This window comes from Colossoma macropomum, unplaced genomic scaffold (genome assembly GCF_904425465.1).
Source record: "Colossoma macropomum unplaced genomic scaffold, Colossoma_macropomum, whole genome shotgun sequence".
In the NCBI taxonomy this organism is placed as follows: domain Eukaryota; kingdom Metazoa; phylum Chordata; class Actinopteri; order Characiformes; family Serrasalmidae; genus Colossoma; species Colossoma macropomum.
The window spans coordinates 42,228,835-42,245,524 of record NW_023494793.1 but is presented as its reverse complement, the minus strand read 5'-3'; the positions used below and the strand labels follow the sequence as shown (position 1 = coordinate 42,245,524).

At 42.7% G+C, this 16,690-nt stretch overlaps 1 protein-coding gene across 2 annotated transcripts in view; it reads left to right on the top strand.

Moving 5' to 3' along the window:
- Positions 1-2,429: 2,429 nt before the first annotated feature.
- The window catches only part of sh3gl1b (SH3-domain GRB2-like 1b), a 64,807-nt gene continuing 50,546 nt past the window's right edge, over positions 2,430-16,690 (top strand). For both annotated transcript variants that reach the window (XM_036579599.1, XM_036579600.1), the window contains exon 1: positions 2,430-2,884. In XM_036579599.1, the coding sequence (XP_036435492.1) occupies positions 2,840-2,884 (45 nt within the window). In that variant the 5' untranslated portion in view covers positions 2,430-2,839. The remainder of the gene's footprint in view (positions 2,885-16,690) is intronic.

The following is a 16,690-nucleotide window of genomic DNA, read 5'->3' as shown; positions in this document are numbered from 1 at the left end:
TGGGGGGGGGTGGCAAAAAACAGAAATGCGTTACGAAATGCAGCACTTTCAACAAGATTCAGTTCAATTTAAGCCATAAAACAAACACTTATGGGTCTAAAAGTCTGTAGATCACAGTGTTTCTTCTGAAATGAAGGGTATTAATAGTGAGTTTGTGCTTCATTAACAGCCTCTCCTCTTCTGGATAGGCTTTACACTAGATGTTGGAATATTGCTGTGAGGATTTGATTGCATGCAGACACGAGAGCATTAGTGGGGCCAGGTAGTAAGGATAGCTGGCCACTGTCAACCAGTGGTTAAGCAGAATAATAGACGAAATGCCACTTTTTATCATTCGCTTTCCACTCACAGTCCAATTTACTTATTTTTTCCTCCGTTTCCTTGTTTTGTTATCTTTTGTAAATTAATTTAATAAATAATTTGAACAGCAATATCAGAAAAATAGCCGGTTACACAGCTGAAACCAGTCTAACACAACAACACTGCCAACAAAATCCTAATTATATCAGGCCTAGTCATTCATTTCTTTTCTCGGACTAGTTTGTAATACTCGCCTTAGTTCATTTTCCAAAATAAAAGTCTGTGTGCATTAAAAATTTATTTGAGGACATTAAAAACTAGTTAGACCTTGTATGCAGGACAGTCCGAGGGTGGACCAGCAGTGGCGTACAGTCGTGCTTGCTATCTGATTGATGTTGGATGGTCAGTTCTGGATCATCACTCACCCCAAGGGTGTTGGATGGAGCTCCATCACTCCACAGCCCAATGCTGGGGGGCTTCATACCCCTCTAGCCCATGCTTGTCATTGGACATGGTGACTGTAGGCCAGTGATAACCAACACTGGTCCTGGAGATCTGCCCTCCTGCAGTGTGCAGTTCCAACCACAATCTGCCTCACCTGCTCCAGCTAATCTACTTCTTCAGAAGTTCTTGCTTGTTTGGATCTGATGCATTAGTGTTAGGTAAGGGTGGGGTGGGGGGGGGCAGCATGATAGTTGCAGGTTGGTAGCTGAACTCACTTTTGTACATACATAGTATAAATAAAGTGACTATCATTTCAGAACATTTAAGCCCCAGTGTTGGACTCATAAGTGAACAATTAAAAGCCTTTGCTGCCCTCTTGTGGTCAACAGGTGAACTGCAGTGACAATTATAATATCAGTTGAACAAGAAAACTTATTGATATTAATATGATGCCAATACAAATTGAAATCTGACGGAATAGAACGAATTCTAAAATGTCAAACTTTAATTTTCACTATTGAAAACAATTTCAGTTCTCACTTATAAGAATCCATGGCTTTTCCCAGTCTATTTTAAAGGAAGGGCCAGTCTTTAAAAGTATGGATTCAGTTTTAACATCTGATAATGCTGATTATTACTTGTTTGAACTGAATTATTGCTGTTTACATTTAAAGCGCAGGTTAACAATAAATTAGAGGTCGTGCACATCAGAGGTTTTACTACATAAAGTGCTGTGTTGCCTCACATTCAGGTATATTTGACATTATATGAGTGTTTCAAATTGTCACAAAATTTGTCGGCCTCTTGATTAAAAACATCTCCTTGTATTTACACTCACTGTCCATTTTATGAGCTCCACTGACCATATAGGAGCACTTTGTAGTTCTACAGTTACAGACTGTAGTCCATCTGTTTCTCTGCATACTTTGTTACCCTGTTCTTCAGTGGTCAGGACCCCCATGGACCCCCACAGAGCAGGTACTATTTGGGTGGTGGATCATTCTCAGCACTGCAGTAACACTGACGTGGTGGTGGTGTGTTAGTGTGTGTTGTGCTGGTACGAGTGGATCAGACACAGCAGTGCTGCTGGAGTTTTTAAACACCGTGTCCACTCACTGTCCACTCTATTGGACACTCCTACCTTGTCAGTCCACCTTGTAGATGTAAAGTCAGAGACGATAGCTCATCTGCTGCTGCACAGTTTGTGTTGGTCATCCTCTAGTCCTTCATCAGTGGTCACAGGACGCTGCCCACAGGACACTGTTGGCTGGATATTTTTGGTTCTCAGTCCAGCAGCGACACTGAGGTGTTTAAAGCACTGCTGTGTCTGATCCACTCGCGCCAGCACAACGTCAGTGACCCGCCACCTAAATAATACCTGCTCTGTGGGGGTCCTGCGGGGGTCCTGACCACTGAAGAACAGGGAAACAGAGTACGCAGAGAAACAGATGGACTACAGGGTGTCGCTGTAGAACTACAAAGTGAAACTATGTGTTAACAAGGAGGTGGAATATTATGCAGAACGCGAGTGCGCCGATCGGATCGGAACACAGCCCGTCATGCGTATTCAAAAGCGCATTGCTTTTGTCTCCCTCTTGTGGCCAGCAGGCGAACTGCAGCGGCCGCGGTGTGCAGTACCTAAAGCTGGCGGCAGAGGGCGCCGAGAGCTCATGCAGGGATTTGGGGAATGTGCCTGCGTTGCGCAGGAAACGCTGGTCGCTGAGTGAGTGAGTGCGGGACCGCTAGCTGCTCGCAGTGCAGCAACACTGAGTTGTAAACAAAGTGGATAAAACTAAACTTCGACACGGGACATTTTCTGCCAACGCTGGACGCTTTTTGGGGCCTTCAGAGCGGCGACTGTCCCGGATAAAACCTCCACCAGCAGCGTTTTGGACCCAGTCGTGCTCGTCTCGTTAACCGTTTCGTGTCTGGAGCTGTTGAGGCGCTGGCAGTGCAGAGCAGCAACGTTTCAGCTGAATTTATGACCTTTTAGCGCTTTAATACCCCGTAATCTGCAAATCTACACTCGTTTTGCAGCTCTTAACCACTTTGTCGCTGCCTTTCCGTCGAAAAAACCGGCCTGAAGATCCTGAAGATGTCCGTTGCGGGCTTGAAGAAGCAGTTTTACAAAGCCAGCCAGGTTTGACTCCCAACTTTTCTCCTCTTCTTTGGCTAAACAGTGCTAAAGTTGTGATTTCTCACTATTCCAGGCATCAAAAGTATGTTTTTAAAACATTTACAGCAGTTTTTACTTCCTCTGTTTACTTCCAGTTGCTACGACTGAACTATCTAGCTTAACCTATGTGTACTGTTAGTGCTGGACGATATCGATACAGTTCAATATCGCGATGTTTTTTTTTGCTAATATGGATCATTATCGCCTCACGAAACTGCCTCAAATTCACTTTTCTCTTTTAAATTTTAAACCCCAATTCCTAGTCACCGAAAAGTGTCCACGTGTCTGATTTTTAACACCAACATTTATCATTTAAAGGGCAATTCCACCCAAAATTTTTGTATAACTCAGTGTTTGAGATGTAAACAGAGTGATTCAGAGTGGTTTGGTGTGAAATGGTTCAGGTGTCTTTACAGTGGTGGTGATAGGAACCAGGGGTTGCCATGACTACAACACAGATATAGACATTTTATTTACTATCCAGAACCACCAGTGAACCTACACGAGTCTTCAGAGTTTATATGGAATGTTGATGATGGGAAAACCATGGAAAGTCTGAAAAAGTGAGTTTTCTTCTGGGACTATTTTGCCTCACAGCGCCCTGCATGTATCCCTCCACCCTGAGTAGGTTTTAAAATATGTTTTAGACCAAAGTGATGTAATAATTCCATGTAGTAACTTTCTGTGAGGGAGCTTTTAGAGGTGGACGTCTGGTTCCTATCACCACCACTGTGAACAATTCTGACTCTAAGTCTCTCTAGAGCAGAGTGTTTCACACCAAACCACTCTGAATGACTCTGTTTACAACTTAACCACTTAATTATGCAAAATAAATAAATAAAAATCAGTTCCTTTTTTTAAAACAGGCTTAAAATAAACTGTCAGCAGGAACATCACTATTTTGAGGGTGTTATATCACTGGTATCTCTGTCAAATATAGCAGACATGACGTAATATATGAGTATTACAGTATATTAATATGGTATATCTGAGTAGACGATATATCGTCCAGCACTTCCGCTGGATAATTTGCAGGCTTGTAACTGTCTTTACTGCTTAACACATGCTGGACCACTTTAGCAGAGCGCTCAGTAACCTTATCCAGTGCCGTTTGCTCTCCAGCTGAAGTGTTGCAGCCGCTTCAATGAGGGTTTTAATGCGTTGTCATTACTCTCTCAGCCAGTGTGGCGTTTTGGAGGTGCGTTCATGCCAGATTAGAGGGTTGCAGTGGCAGGTTTGTGGAGAACAGGCTGGCAGGTTGGCCAGCACTGAGGATCCAGCTTAGTAAAGTGTATATAATCACTGTTGTCGGAAAAAAACCTCCAAAATGGTAACTTTACTGGAGAAGGAAAAAACATACTTTAATTTTAATGTAAGTCAATGGAACCAGACGTCTTTCCAAGTCATTTTGGGTCATTTACTTTTGTCCATTCATCATGAAATTGACATATAATGTAAAGGGCAACAGGTATTTTCAAATTATGGCAAAAACGGCAAAAATGGAGATACGAGGTTTTGTTCCGACAACAGCGATATGCTTTATGATAGGGCTGAGCAATATAATGATATATATTGACATTGTGATAAATTGTATCACAATATACTACAATACGCTTTTCTGAACATATCGTCAGTACTTGTACCTTAGAACACTGACCCACTGTTTCATTATAAAGAGAGCAGAATTAGTTGGATTTAGTCCAACACAGTATGACAGATACTGGATGTTCATTATTGTATTCGCAGTTATTGATGACGTTTTTTACAATGTAGCAATACTGGCTCTTTTTTCTCTGTTCCAACTGATCAGATGTCTGAAAAGATAAATTATGATATGTCGCGTAGTCGTGATAATTTCTTCTACTATCGCGATATCTTTCTGCCATATCGCCCACCTCTACTTTAGAACATTGGGCCTCATTCACCAACCGTTCTTAAGAAGAAATTTCTTCTTAAACCCACTTACGCAGTTTTCAAGAAAGCTCTGACATTCACCAGTGTTCTCTTATTTGGGGTTCGTTCTTAGGTATGAATCAGACACATGGATCAGACACAGCAGTGCTGCTGGAGTCCACTGACTGTCCACTCTATTAGACACTCCTACCTCGTCAGTCCACCTTGTGGATGTAAAGTCAGAGACGATAGCTCATCTGCTGCTGCACAGTTTGTGTTGGTCATCCTCTAGTCCTTCATCAGTGGTCACAGGACGCTGCCCACAGGAGGCTGTTGGCTGGATATTTTTGGTTGGTGGACTATTCTCAGTCCAGCAGCGACACTGAGGTGTTTAAAAACTCCAGCAGCACTGCTGTGTCTGATCCACTCGTACCAGCACAACACACACTAACACACCACCACCACGTCAGTGTTACTGCAGTGCTGAGAAAGATCCACCACCCAAATAGTACCTGCTCTGTGAGGGTCCATGGGGGTCCTGACCACTGAAGAACAGGGTAAAAGGGGGCTAACAAAGTATCAGAGAAACAGATGGACTACAGTCTGTAACTGTAGAACTACAAAGGGCACCTATATAGTAAGTGGAGCTGAAACAAGGAGGTGGTCATAATGTTATGCCTGATCGGTGTAAATGAGTTGTTTTTGTGACATCACAAATGTCGTGAGTTCAGAAAGGCAGCTTGGTTTGAACTGGTGAGTCACGTATGCACAACACCAAACTCTTATTTCATGATTTATTCCACGATGTCGGCTGTTTAACTGTCTGCCGGAAGACGGACGGCGTGCTGGCAGGAGCTAAATGAATGCAGGCAGGCAGGTGGATGTAGATTTCAAAGTCCGAGGTGAGGCTGACTCGGCTCCGGCCAGGAACCAGCTGCCAGATTTGCCGAGCTCAGGCGCAGGATGTTGCTGAGTCCAGCGAGCCGCTGTTTCCTTCAGGTTGGGCTTCTTTAAACAGGCTCACATCTGCCGCTCAGCAGTTCTTCTGCGGGTTGTGTGGGCCTGTCATGCTGAACGGCTTCAGCTGTGGTTTGAATGTCCTGTCTGCTCAACCAGCATTGTGTTTTTATGGAAAGCAGCTGGTTAATGGTTCTTTTTCCTGGTCAGTTACCTCAGGGCTTGTCGTGGCAGAGCCTGGGTCATCAGGCCGCTTTCACTTAACCGAATGTATTATTAGCTGCGAGTCGTCACGCCGCATACTGATAACGATCAAGGAAAATAGGGACAGTGTACGCGCAGGTTGAATGAGATCCATTGTAGGTGGCAGTACACCGTACACAACAGTGGTTTTAAGGTCTGATTGTGAACCTTAAATACGTTTTTCCAGGTGAAAAGTTCGTATTTGTACCTTTTCATAACCGAATGTTTTAAAACAGAGCAGTAAAATAAAAGCTTGGAGGCGAGACGGGGTGTGTGGAGTCAGTACAGCTTAGAACATATCATTTCAGTGGATTATGGTTCAGTTATGTTCCCTGACTAAAGGTACTGAGATGGACCCTTGAGGGATCCACCCCAGTGACAAGAGGGGCACTCCCCCAGTGAAACAGAGGATTCGGACACTCCAAACAGAGAGTTATGAGAAAAAAAAGAAAAACCAGCAAGATGGAGAACGAGAGACCAAAGAAGCCCACAAATGTGAGAATTTTCTCCGTTAAAAAATTACGATAATCATTGTTTTCTCATAGTTTAATGTCGTTTCAGTGTATTATGGTCGTTTTCTTCATAACAAGCATAAAAAATCACTAATAGCATGCTAATGTTTTGGTACCTAGGTAGCTAACTTTCCCGTTCCACCTTAAATAGTCCAGCAGTTCTGACACCTGAAGCGCCAGAATGTAACTGCTGCACCTTTTAAGGTGGAACGGAAAATTCAATCAAGAAGCTGGTGAATAGAAAGCCAACTTCGGCCTCGTCCTCTTGTGAACCTAAATATAAGATAACCTTTGTTTTGATGTTCAGTACTAGTTAATACTTCTGAATAACAGACTTAACATCTTACATTTAGGAGATGTTTATTGCTTATTTAACAAATACGCGTTTCACAGTGAAATATTAGTGTGTCTGCCAAAGCCGAAGCTCGTCCATCCTTGTTTAACGTTACGCCTCTTTTTCCCGACCAATCAGAGGCTTTGTTGCCTAGCGTCCTCATCCGTGGAGGTCGCCCAGCTGCCATGCGCTTGACACAGCAAACGAAGCCTCCGCGCGACGTCTGCGGTTCTTTGTTTTCTCCGCAGTTACGTCACATTGTTTGCTGAAGCCAGGCGAACGTCGTCTCCGCAAGAAGTCTACTGAGGCCATAACGTGGTGCGTCTGTGGAAAGCTAAAAGCTGCAGGTGACTGTTTTAGCCCTTAATTTAAGGAAATGACCCCAGGGGTTCCTTTCTTATCAACTTTCAATTATCATTGTCCTTTTTCTTTTGCTATCTGCTCACAGTGTAAGTGGACTGACGCTGTCGTCAGGTTAAGTTGTTAGTGGGCGTCAAGTTTGGATGCCTCTTTAGAGATGTAAACAACAAAAAACAACAGTGGAAACGTTCAGCGATATTAGTTTTGGCATTACTCGCAAGAGCATATCCCACCCAAACCACACTCTGTGCTTTATTAAGGTCGCACAGACCTGTCGCAGTGGTTTAGGGCATAGTATGATCTTCTGTGAGCTATAAAAATGACCACTACCAGCTGTTTCAGACAAAACCAGGGCAGATACTCACAAAGCAGGACTGCTCTTAGATCAGAATCCTCCATGTTTATGACGGTCACTGTCACAGATACTGATGTCCCGATTGTGGATCAGCTCCTGGGGAGGTTTGTGAATGCAGACTCTGTTGTCTAAAGTGGCTGCCTGCGGTTTTGCTCATTTGAATACTGCGTACTGTGTCCTGCATCATATCAACACATCTTTATAACCTTAATAAAGAACAGGATGTGGTTTGAGTGGGTTGGGAGGAAGGTATGGGGACATATTATTTGGGCTATTTAGGTGCCTATTGAGGTCTGGTGTTTGTTAGCAGCGTTAGCCTCACCTTTTCAGTTCTAAAGAAGCAAAATCCGAGCTCCACACGTGTCTCAGCTGATGGGCTGCACCTGAAGGTGGAAAATTGAGTAAATTTTAATATATATATATATATATATACTTTTTTTTGTCTCAAATTAAAAAAAAAATATTGAGATGTTCATTTTTCTATCAATGTCACCCAGAACTGCCTCCATTTAAGCCTAACTTTGTAGCTGTGCAGCCAATGGGCCTGATGTTTGTGACCCTGTTGTACATAGTAATAAGAAATTGTCAGATAAACACACATCTGTGCACAGCGGCATAAGCGTGCATTACTTTGAAACGTTATTAGAGGTGTATGATTTTATTTCATTATTAAAAATGTAAAACTGTGCCCTCGCTTCCTTCAGAGCGTCTCTTATTTACTGTTTTCAGTGGAAACCACTGTCAGGGATCAAAACTAGGCATCTGGGTGCAGCCTATCAGGGTAAAGGGAGCGTAGAGGGGCGGGGCTTATGATGTAGACACACCCCAAAGTGCAAAAAGAGATTTGTTTTGTTTTGAGTGGCGCAGCATTTGCTGAAAAACTTACTGGAGCGCTTTTATTTTTCTGAGCCAAAGCAGTCTGGAGCAGAGAATTAGGCTGTGTTCACACAGCAGGTAAAAGTGGCCCAAATCCGATTTTTTTTCTTCTCACTTTTTTCTGTTCACACTGCCACACAAATGTGACGCTCAGATCGGAATTCATGTGCTTTTTTTCCGCTGCGCCATCGTTCAGCGTTACCATGGCAGCAGCGCCGAACAGAAGTTAAAGCCTGTAAACGGTGGAAAAGCAGCTCATCTCACCTTTTTCTCCTTCGTCTCGCTCTAATAATGAAGCTGAGAGCTGATCAGAGTTAATTGTCTTTTCAGCGAAGCTCGTTCTGCTCGTTAGTTTGTGCTGATGATGAACGTGATTCATTCACGTGACGTTACTGAGTAGGATGTGGTCATGAGGGTCATTTCAGGACGCCGGTTCATCACATTAATGACAGGAGGCGAGCGACTGGCGTTCGTTGGCGTCGTGATTGTTTACCTCTGGATGAGCCGTGAAGCAGCGTGACGCTCTGTTCTTTAGCGCATGTGGGTCAGTTTAGGAGCTGACCTGTTCAGACTGATGTCTCATACAGATCACATTTAAAAGATAATCTGAACAGCCAAACAAAAAAATCTGATTTGGTGAGAAACTCAGGCCACTTTTACCTGCTGTGTGAACGCAGCTTTAGAGCTCTGTAGAATGGAGACATTTTAATGCACAAAATATTAAAAATTGAATATTAAATTGGAGCTGAAAATATGATTAAGGCCCAATCCCATTTTGTGCATTCTTGTCTAGGGGTAGGGTGTCCCAGTTCTTATTGAGATAGAGGGGTGGGGCGAAGTGTTGGGGCTGCATGACCCTCCAAACAGAGGATTCAGAGACTCCAAACAGAGAGTTATGAGAAAAAAAAGAAAAACCAGCAAGACGGAGAACAAGAGACCAAAGAAACCCACAAATGTGAGAATTTTCTCCGTTAAAAAATTACGATAATCGTTGTATTATCTTAGTTTAATGTCGTTTCAGTGTATTATGGTCCTTTTCTTCATAACAAGCATAAAAAATCACTAATAGTATGCTAATGTTTTGGTACCTAGGTAGCTAACTTTCCCGTTCCACCTTAAATAGTCCAGCAGTTCTGACACCTGAAGCGCCAGAATGTAACTGCTGCACCTTTTAAGGTGGAACGGGAAATCATTATACTCTTTAATGTTGTATAGCGACGTATCACTTATTCGCTGCTGAAACGTGAAGTCTCAAAACTACAACTCAGCACTGTGAATGAAGTTGAACTGAGATAATGTTTGGCAGTGAATAACACAACTTGGGCGCGTCCAGATATCCGTAGGCAGACGTTATCACTTTCATTTGGATAATTTGCTGCCCTAGAGGGCTTCCTGTAAGCAATTAGGCTTTACTCACCAGTGTTGGGTTCTGAGTTATTTTGTTTCTGAACATTACTGTAGCATAGGATTGTTATGATCTGGATTTTTCACAAAGAAATTCCACATTTTTGCAAACAAATTCTACATAATTCAGTGTTTTAGATGTAAACAGAGTGATTCAGAGTGGTTCGGTGTGAAATGGTTCAGATGTCTTTACAGTGGTGGTGATAGGAACCAGGGGTCGCCATGACTACAACACAAATATAGACATTTTATTTACTATCCAGAACCACCAGTGAACCTACATGAGTCTTCTGAGTTTATATGGAATGTTGATGATGGAAAATAGTGATAAATCTGAAAAAATAAGTTTTCATTGGGGACTATTTTGTCTTACAACATGCTGCATGTATCCCTCCGCCATAAGTGGATTTAAAGAAGATCTTAGGCCCAAAAACTAATCAAAACTATCATAAAACAGTGTCTCAGTCATCAGGCAGTGAATTCATAACCATTTCCTGTAGTGACTTTCTGTGAGGGAGCTTTTAGAGGTGGACGTCTGGTTCCTATCACCACCACTGTGAACAATTCTGACTCAGTAAGTTTCTCTAGAACAGAGCGTTTCACACCAAACCACTCTGAACGACTCTGTTTACATCTTAACCAATGTTTTGATTTCAGTTCAAGGTGCTGAGATGAGATTGCCTTTATTCTTTTTTTCATAAATAGCTGTAGCTTATTGAATTTGAACATGACCCACGCGCAAATCACTTATCACGGCTATAAGGCCTCACAACAGTTCAGTTCAGTTAAGATTCAGTGCATCATGAACTCTAAAACCATAACTTGATTCGATTTTATTTATTTAGTTATTTATGTTATGTTTAATAGTACCAGATGCCACATGTTATGAATGTATAGTTCTACAGTAGTTTGTAATGTTTGTCTCTAGATGGGCTTTAAAGTGTGAATGAGAGTTATGTAGAATAAATAAACCGAATTGTTTGCACAGTAGTAGAAAATATAGGCAAAAAAGGAGAAAGAAGAGTCGGAGAAAATAAACCAAAAATGAGCTCAAAGTCTGTTGAATGTAGTTCTATCAAATTATTTAGATTCTGTTTGCCTTGAACTTTCAGATCAGTGTGTGAATTTCAGCACCGCGATATTTACCACATCCTGACAGTATCAGTTCTCAAACCGCTGTAACAGCAAGTATCAATGTTTAACTGTGTCGCAGCTCAAAGATGATAGAACTGCAGTTCTGTTAGACGAAAAATCAAGAATTGAGACATTTTTACACACAAAACATTGAATCAGCTTAACGTGTAAAAATCCTATTGAACAGTGAAATATATGAAGGTCGTTACTCCTCTTTCTGGAGCCTCTTTGTTGGGTTCATCTTCAGTGCAGATTCCAGAAGACGTGCTCTGGGTAACGTGTTCAATCAAATCTGGTCTCTCAGGATTAATACGATTTCATTAAGCCGTTAAAAGGCTGTACAGATGGGGAGAGTTTGGGACAGACAGAGACTGGGGGGGGTTTTGGGGGTTGGTGTAGGGCTGGGTGGTGGGTGGTGGGCGGTACAGTGGGGGGTGGGGGAGAAGTTCAGACCCCTTACTTCCTGTTCGCTGATCTTAGCGGGAAACAAAGCTGCCTGACTGTTGCCCAACTTCCTGCTGGGAATGAACAGGAGTCCCACATGAGAGGAAGAGAGAGAGAGAGAGCGAGAGAGAGAGCGAGAGAGAGAGCGAGAAAGAGAGCGAGAGAGAGAAAAGTGAGAAAGAAAAGAGAATGTGAAGAGAGAAATAAAGAGAAAAAAGAAGAGTAAAAAAATTGAAGAGTGAAAGTAAAAGAACAAGAGAGAGAAAAAAAGAAGAGTAGGAGAGAGTGAGAGAGAAAAAAGAGAAAGATGAACATAAGGGGAGAAAGAAAAAAGGAGTAGAAATGATTGAAGGGTGAAAGTAGAAGGAGAAAAAGAAAGAAGAGAGATGAGCAGGAGTGAGAGAGAGAGAGAAGGAGATAGAAGGGTGAGAGAGGAAAGAAAGAAAGAAAGAAGAGAGAACAAGAGAGGGAGAAAGAAAGTAGAGAGACGAGCAGGAGTGAGAGAGAGAGAGAAGGAGATAGAAGGGTGAGAGAGGAAAGAAAGAAAGAAGAGAGAACAAGAGGGGAGAAAGAAAGTAGAGAGACGAGCAGGAGTGAGAGAGAGAGAAGGAGATAGAAGGGTGAGAGAGGAAAGAAAGAAAGAAAGAAGAGAGAACATAAGAGAGGGAGAAAGAAGAGACGAGCAGGAGTGAGAGATAGGAGATAGAAGAATAGCGGAGAGTAAGAATGAGAGAGAGAGACAAGAGAAAGAAAGAAGAGACGAGCAGGAGTGAGAGAGAAGGACAAAGAAAGAAGAGAGAACATAAGAGAGGGAGAAAAAGGAAAAAGAGGAGTAGAGATGATTGAAGAGTGAAAGTAAGAGGGAGAAAAAGAGAGAACAGTATGGAAGAGAGAGAGAGAGAGAGATGAAGGTGTGTCCAGCAGAGAGGAGAGTACAGAGTGCAGCAGGACGGACTGCTGTCCTTGCTGTGGGGCCAAGTTTGGGTCAGAGAGGAGCTGCCTGTGTGTTTTGTTATGTCCAGAACTCGTTCTGGAACCGTGTAGTGAACCCAGAGGAGAACAGTTCTGACCCGCAGCACCAACAGAATGTTCCTCACCTTGTAAAGTGCTGTTTACCGAAGCTCCCTGTTCTATTTTTAGGAACCGAAAGAGTAAAAATAATACTTTTTGATTTCTCTGGCGTAGGTAACACTTTCGCATGATTAAAGGGTTCTTTGCGTGGTGAAATGGCTCTTCAGATTGATGGAGAATGTGCTGTAGATGGTTCTCTGTAGAACCTTTTTGAAAAGGGTTCCATATAGCACCCAAAAGCGTTCTTCTGTCCGTTACGATGTCAAGCTCGACACACCTCCAAAGTTCAGTCTTAGAAGCTGGTTGATCATTTTCTGAAGTAATCAAACACATTCAGTGGTGTTGAGGTCTGGACTCTGGGGTGGTCAGTCCATCGTCCAGCTTCTTTGTTTGATGTGTCCGTCTCCTTTTCTCAGTGAGGTTCTTCTTGATCAGCTACACATCCTTTCAGACCCACAGCGCTGAGTCGTCTTCTCACAGTGGAAGGATGGACAGAAACACCTGTGGATGTTTTCAGATCTGAAGCAGCTTGATTTTCTCCTCTCTCTCAGAGATGAAAGCTTTAAGTGCTGTTCATCTGATGGGGGCAGTTTTGGGGTCGACCAGGTCTTCCAGGTGGTTGTTAGGAGTCTCAATGTCTCTTATATATGACGTGTGTGTCCTGACGTTGTATAAAACAGGTGTGTGTGTGGTGTGGAGCTCGGCTGGGCTCTCAGAGTGATTGTACTGCAGTGGTGCTGCAGTTCGCTCCTGCCAGCATTCCATTATAATCAATACTCGACAGAGGAGAGAGGCCTGGCCAGGAGGCAGACTCGCACAGTGACTCTTCTGCAGCTCCTCTCTCTGTTTACTATGCGTAGATGTTGTTTTGCTGGGTTTGATAGTGGATCTTACAGTCCTCTGCGGTGCCTCATCCAGAGACCATTTGTGTGTAGATGTATTCCGGTTTAGATGTGAGATAAGGCTGGTGTGCGCCCTGCAGAGACATTTAGAGTAACACATTGAAGTCATTTATGTAGGCTCAGTATTCAGTCATCAGTCTTTGAACCTTTTATTCAGTAACTGTAAGAAATTGTTCAGGAACTACTATAAAAACTGATGTGTGAGCTGCCTGGAATGGATGAAACATTATCGCTGTTGTCGGGGCAAAACCTCGTATCTCCATTTTTGTCTTTATATTGTTTGTAAATTTCATGATGGATGGACTAAAAGAAACGGCCCAAAATGACTTGGAAAAAATTCTGCTTCCATTGACTTACATTAAAAGTAAAGTAGGTTTTTTCCTTCTCCTGTAAAGGTACCGTTTTGGACATACGAGGTTTTGTTCCAACAACAGCGATATTGTGATTACACTGCTACCCGATGTGTTTGCAGTATAACCTGCAGTATCTTAAAAACACCTTGATGCACAGGGTTAAAGATTAGCCTGTGTTGTTTTGACCACTGTTATTTATTAATAAGCTCATTTGCACATCGTTGTGATATCAGGATTTCAAAAGCCAGAAATGATTTAATGATTAACAAACAATGTATCATGCAGTAAAGCTGCCAGCTGGGCTCAAATATTAGATTAGAATGCACTGTTTTTTTTCAGGTATTGTATATGTCGCTGTTGTCGGAACAAAACCTCGTATCTTCAAAACTGTAACTTTACAGGAGAAGGAAAAAACCTACTTTACTTTTAATGTAAGTCAGTGGAACCAGACTTTTTCCCAAGTCATTTTGGGATGTTTCTTTTGGTCCATTCATCATGAAATTTACATACAATGTAAAGAGCAACAGGCATTTTCTAATCATGTCAAAAACTGAAAAACGACAAAAATGGACATATGAGGTTTTCTTCCGACAGCTGTGATATGTTATGGTTATTTCGCATAATATATACACAACTGTAGTTAACTCCTAAATAATAGAAGGACACTGTCAAATATTTATTCATCAGCCCAATCCCATTTCCTCTTTTTACCCCTACCCCTTGTTTTCAAGCGTCACCCTAACCCCTTGGAACGAAGTTACAAGTGGTACAAAATGAGACCCTCAAATAAAAAGAGCATCACTTCATTAACAGGTCTACTAGCGCTGCTCTGTAGGCGACCCTGCCAGTCAAGGATCATGATGCGTTGAAACAACATTAAACTAAGTACAGTGGTTATCGAATTTTTTAACGGGGAAAATTCCACATTTGTGGGTTTCTTTGGTCTCTTGTTCTCCATCTTGCCTGTTTTTTCTGTTTGGAGTGTCTCTGAAAAACCTCCGTTTGGAGGGTCGTGTAGCTCTAACCCTGCATTCACACTGGCAGTGACGCACTGTGACGAAGCGGCCGGAGGTCATTCATTTTCAATGAGAGCTGGTGATTTCCCACGACAGGAGGCGGCACAAAATTTGGCGATGCGAAGTGGGCGGAGTCGGCGATGCGACAAAGTTTACCGGAGTTTAAGTTTATGCAAATAAGCAGCGAAGTGATGTGGCGACTACCAATAGGAATTGAGCGTTGAGCAGCATAGTACACACTTTATCTCCGCCACTGTGAATCGCTCTGTGAATCGCTCTGTGAATCGCTCCTTTTTTGGTCCCTAGATAATTGTTCCTAATACAGGCGGAATAACGGTGGAGGTGCTTTCAGCGCAAACAGACAGTAAAAAGACCAAATACTGTTTTCCTCACAATCTGACTCCACAGACGCGGGGATTAAATAAGAATAAGCACACAAGCGATTTCTCACCAGGATGTTTATTTCTAGCAGGTTCGCCTCTGATTTGTGCTTGGCATCAGTGAAACCATGGCAACCAACGGTCCACTCGCCTGCAGGCGATGAGCAACCAGCGTTTTGGGCGACGAGGCGAAAAGTCGCTGCCGGTGTGAACGTAGGGTAACACTTCGCCTTCTATCTCAACAAGAATCAGGACACCCTACCCCTAGACGTGAACGTGCGAAACAGAGGGGTGCGGCTGAGCGGTAGGGCGAGGGGTGAAATGGGTTCCGGCCAAAGTCTGTGTAAAACAAAAGGCTGCTTCTCTGTAAAAAGAAGTCGACTGAAAACTTTAAGGCGACTAACTTTTAAAACTTGAGTTAACTTGAAGGAGTAAGAGTTCAGTCTTCAGTGCTCTCAGGAGCTGCCTTAAAATTTTCAGATGAGCCTTTTGTTTGTTTAAACTGTGAACTTTTTAACTCCGCGTAGCTGTAAAATGTGATTTCCGGCTCCTGTCTGGGAGGTCCTTCAGCCGGTGTGTTACTTTTGCTTTAATAGCAGTTACACTGATGGAATATATTTAGATGGAAGTGTCATATTTACAAACCGGAAGTGAACTGGCTTCTCATCTTCATAGTTGAGTCAATGTTTATAAAAGTCTTTTTATTATGTTTAAATATGGTTTGTTTATTGTGTCAGTCATACAGCATTGATATGAAGAAAGCTGCAGTCGTCCATTTTATCTCTGCACTGTTGTCTTTGTGGATGGGGTGTGAATAGTTTTTCACAGCAGGGGGTTCTCACCCGCCCCCCCCCTTCACCACTCACTAACAGCTCAACACAGAGTCACAACGTTTCACACTCAGAGAGATCACAGCGTCCTGGTTCACCTGAAAAGAGAGTTTCACCTGAAAAGAGAGTTATGTTGAAAAATGAGGTTTATTGATTATTGATTGGTATTAAAGTCTTTGCTCCTTCTGTCGGTGGAGTGGCCTCTGTGGGGGCTCGCAGGAAGAGGTTATGTGGTGCAGTTTTAAATCAAACGGAAATGTTCTATATTTGTACTTTTTCCATTGAATTCGACAAATATTTGAGTTTCACCAAAACACCTTCATAACAGAGAAAAGCAGTTCTTCATTCTCCTCCTTCTGCTTCTGCTTCTTCTTCTCTCTCTGACTGTCTCCCATGGTCGTGTTGGGGTGGAGGAGATGATCTATTATTGCTTCTGTGATCAATTTTAGCACAACAAGCTATTCTGAGTCCGTGGACACCTGGTCGTCCAGCGTTTCTTCAGAAATGAAGTTATTAATAGTGAGTTTGTCCCTCTTTGCTGCAGTAACAGCCTCTACTCTACTGGGAAGGCTTTACACTAGACGTTGGAACATTGCTGTGAGGATTTGATTGAGCATTAGTGAGGTCAGGTACTGATGTTGGATGGTCAGTTCTGGATCATTCCAACTCATCCCAAAGGTATTGGATGGAGCTCCATCACTCCAGA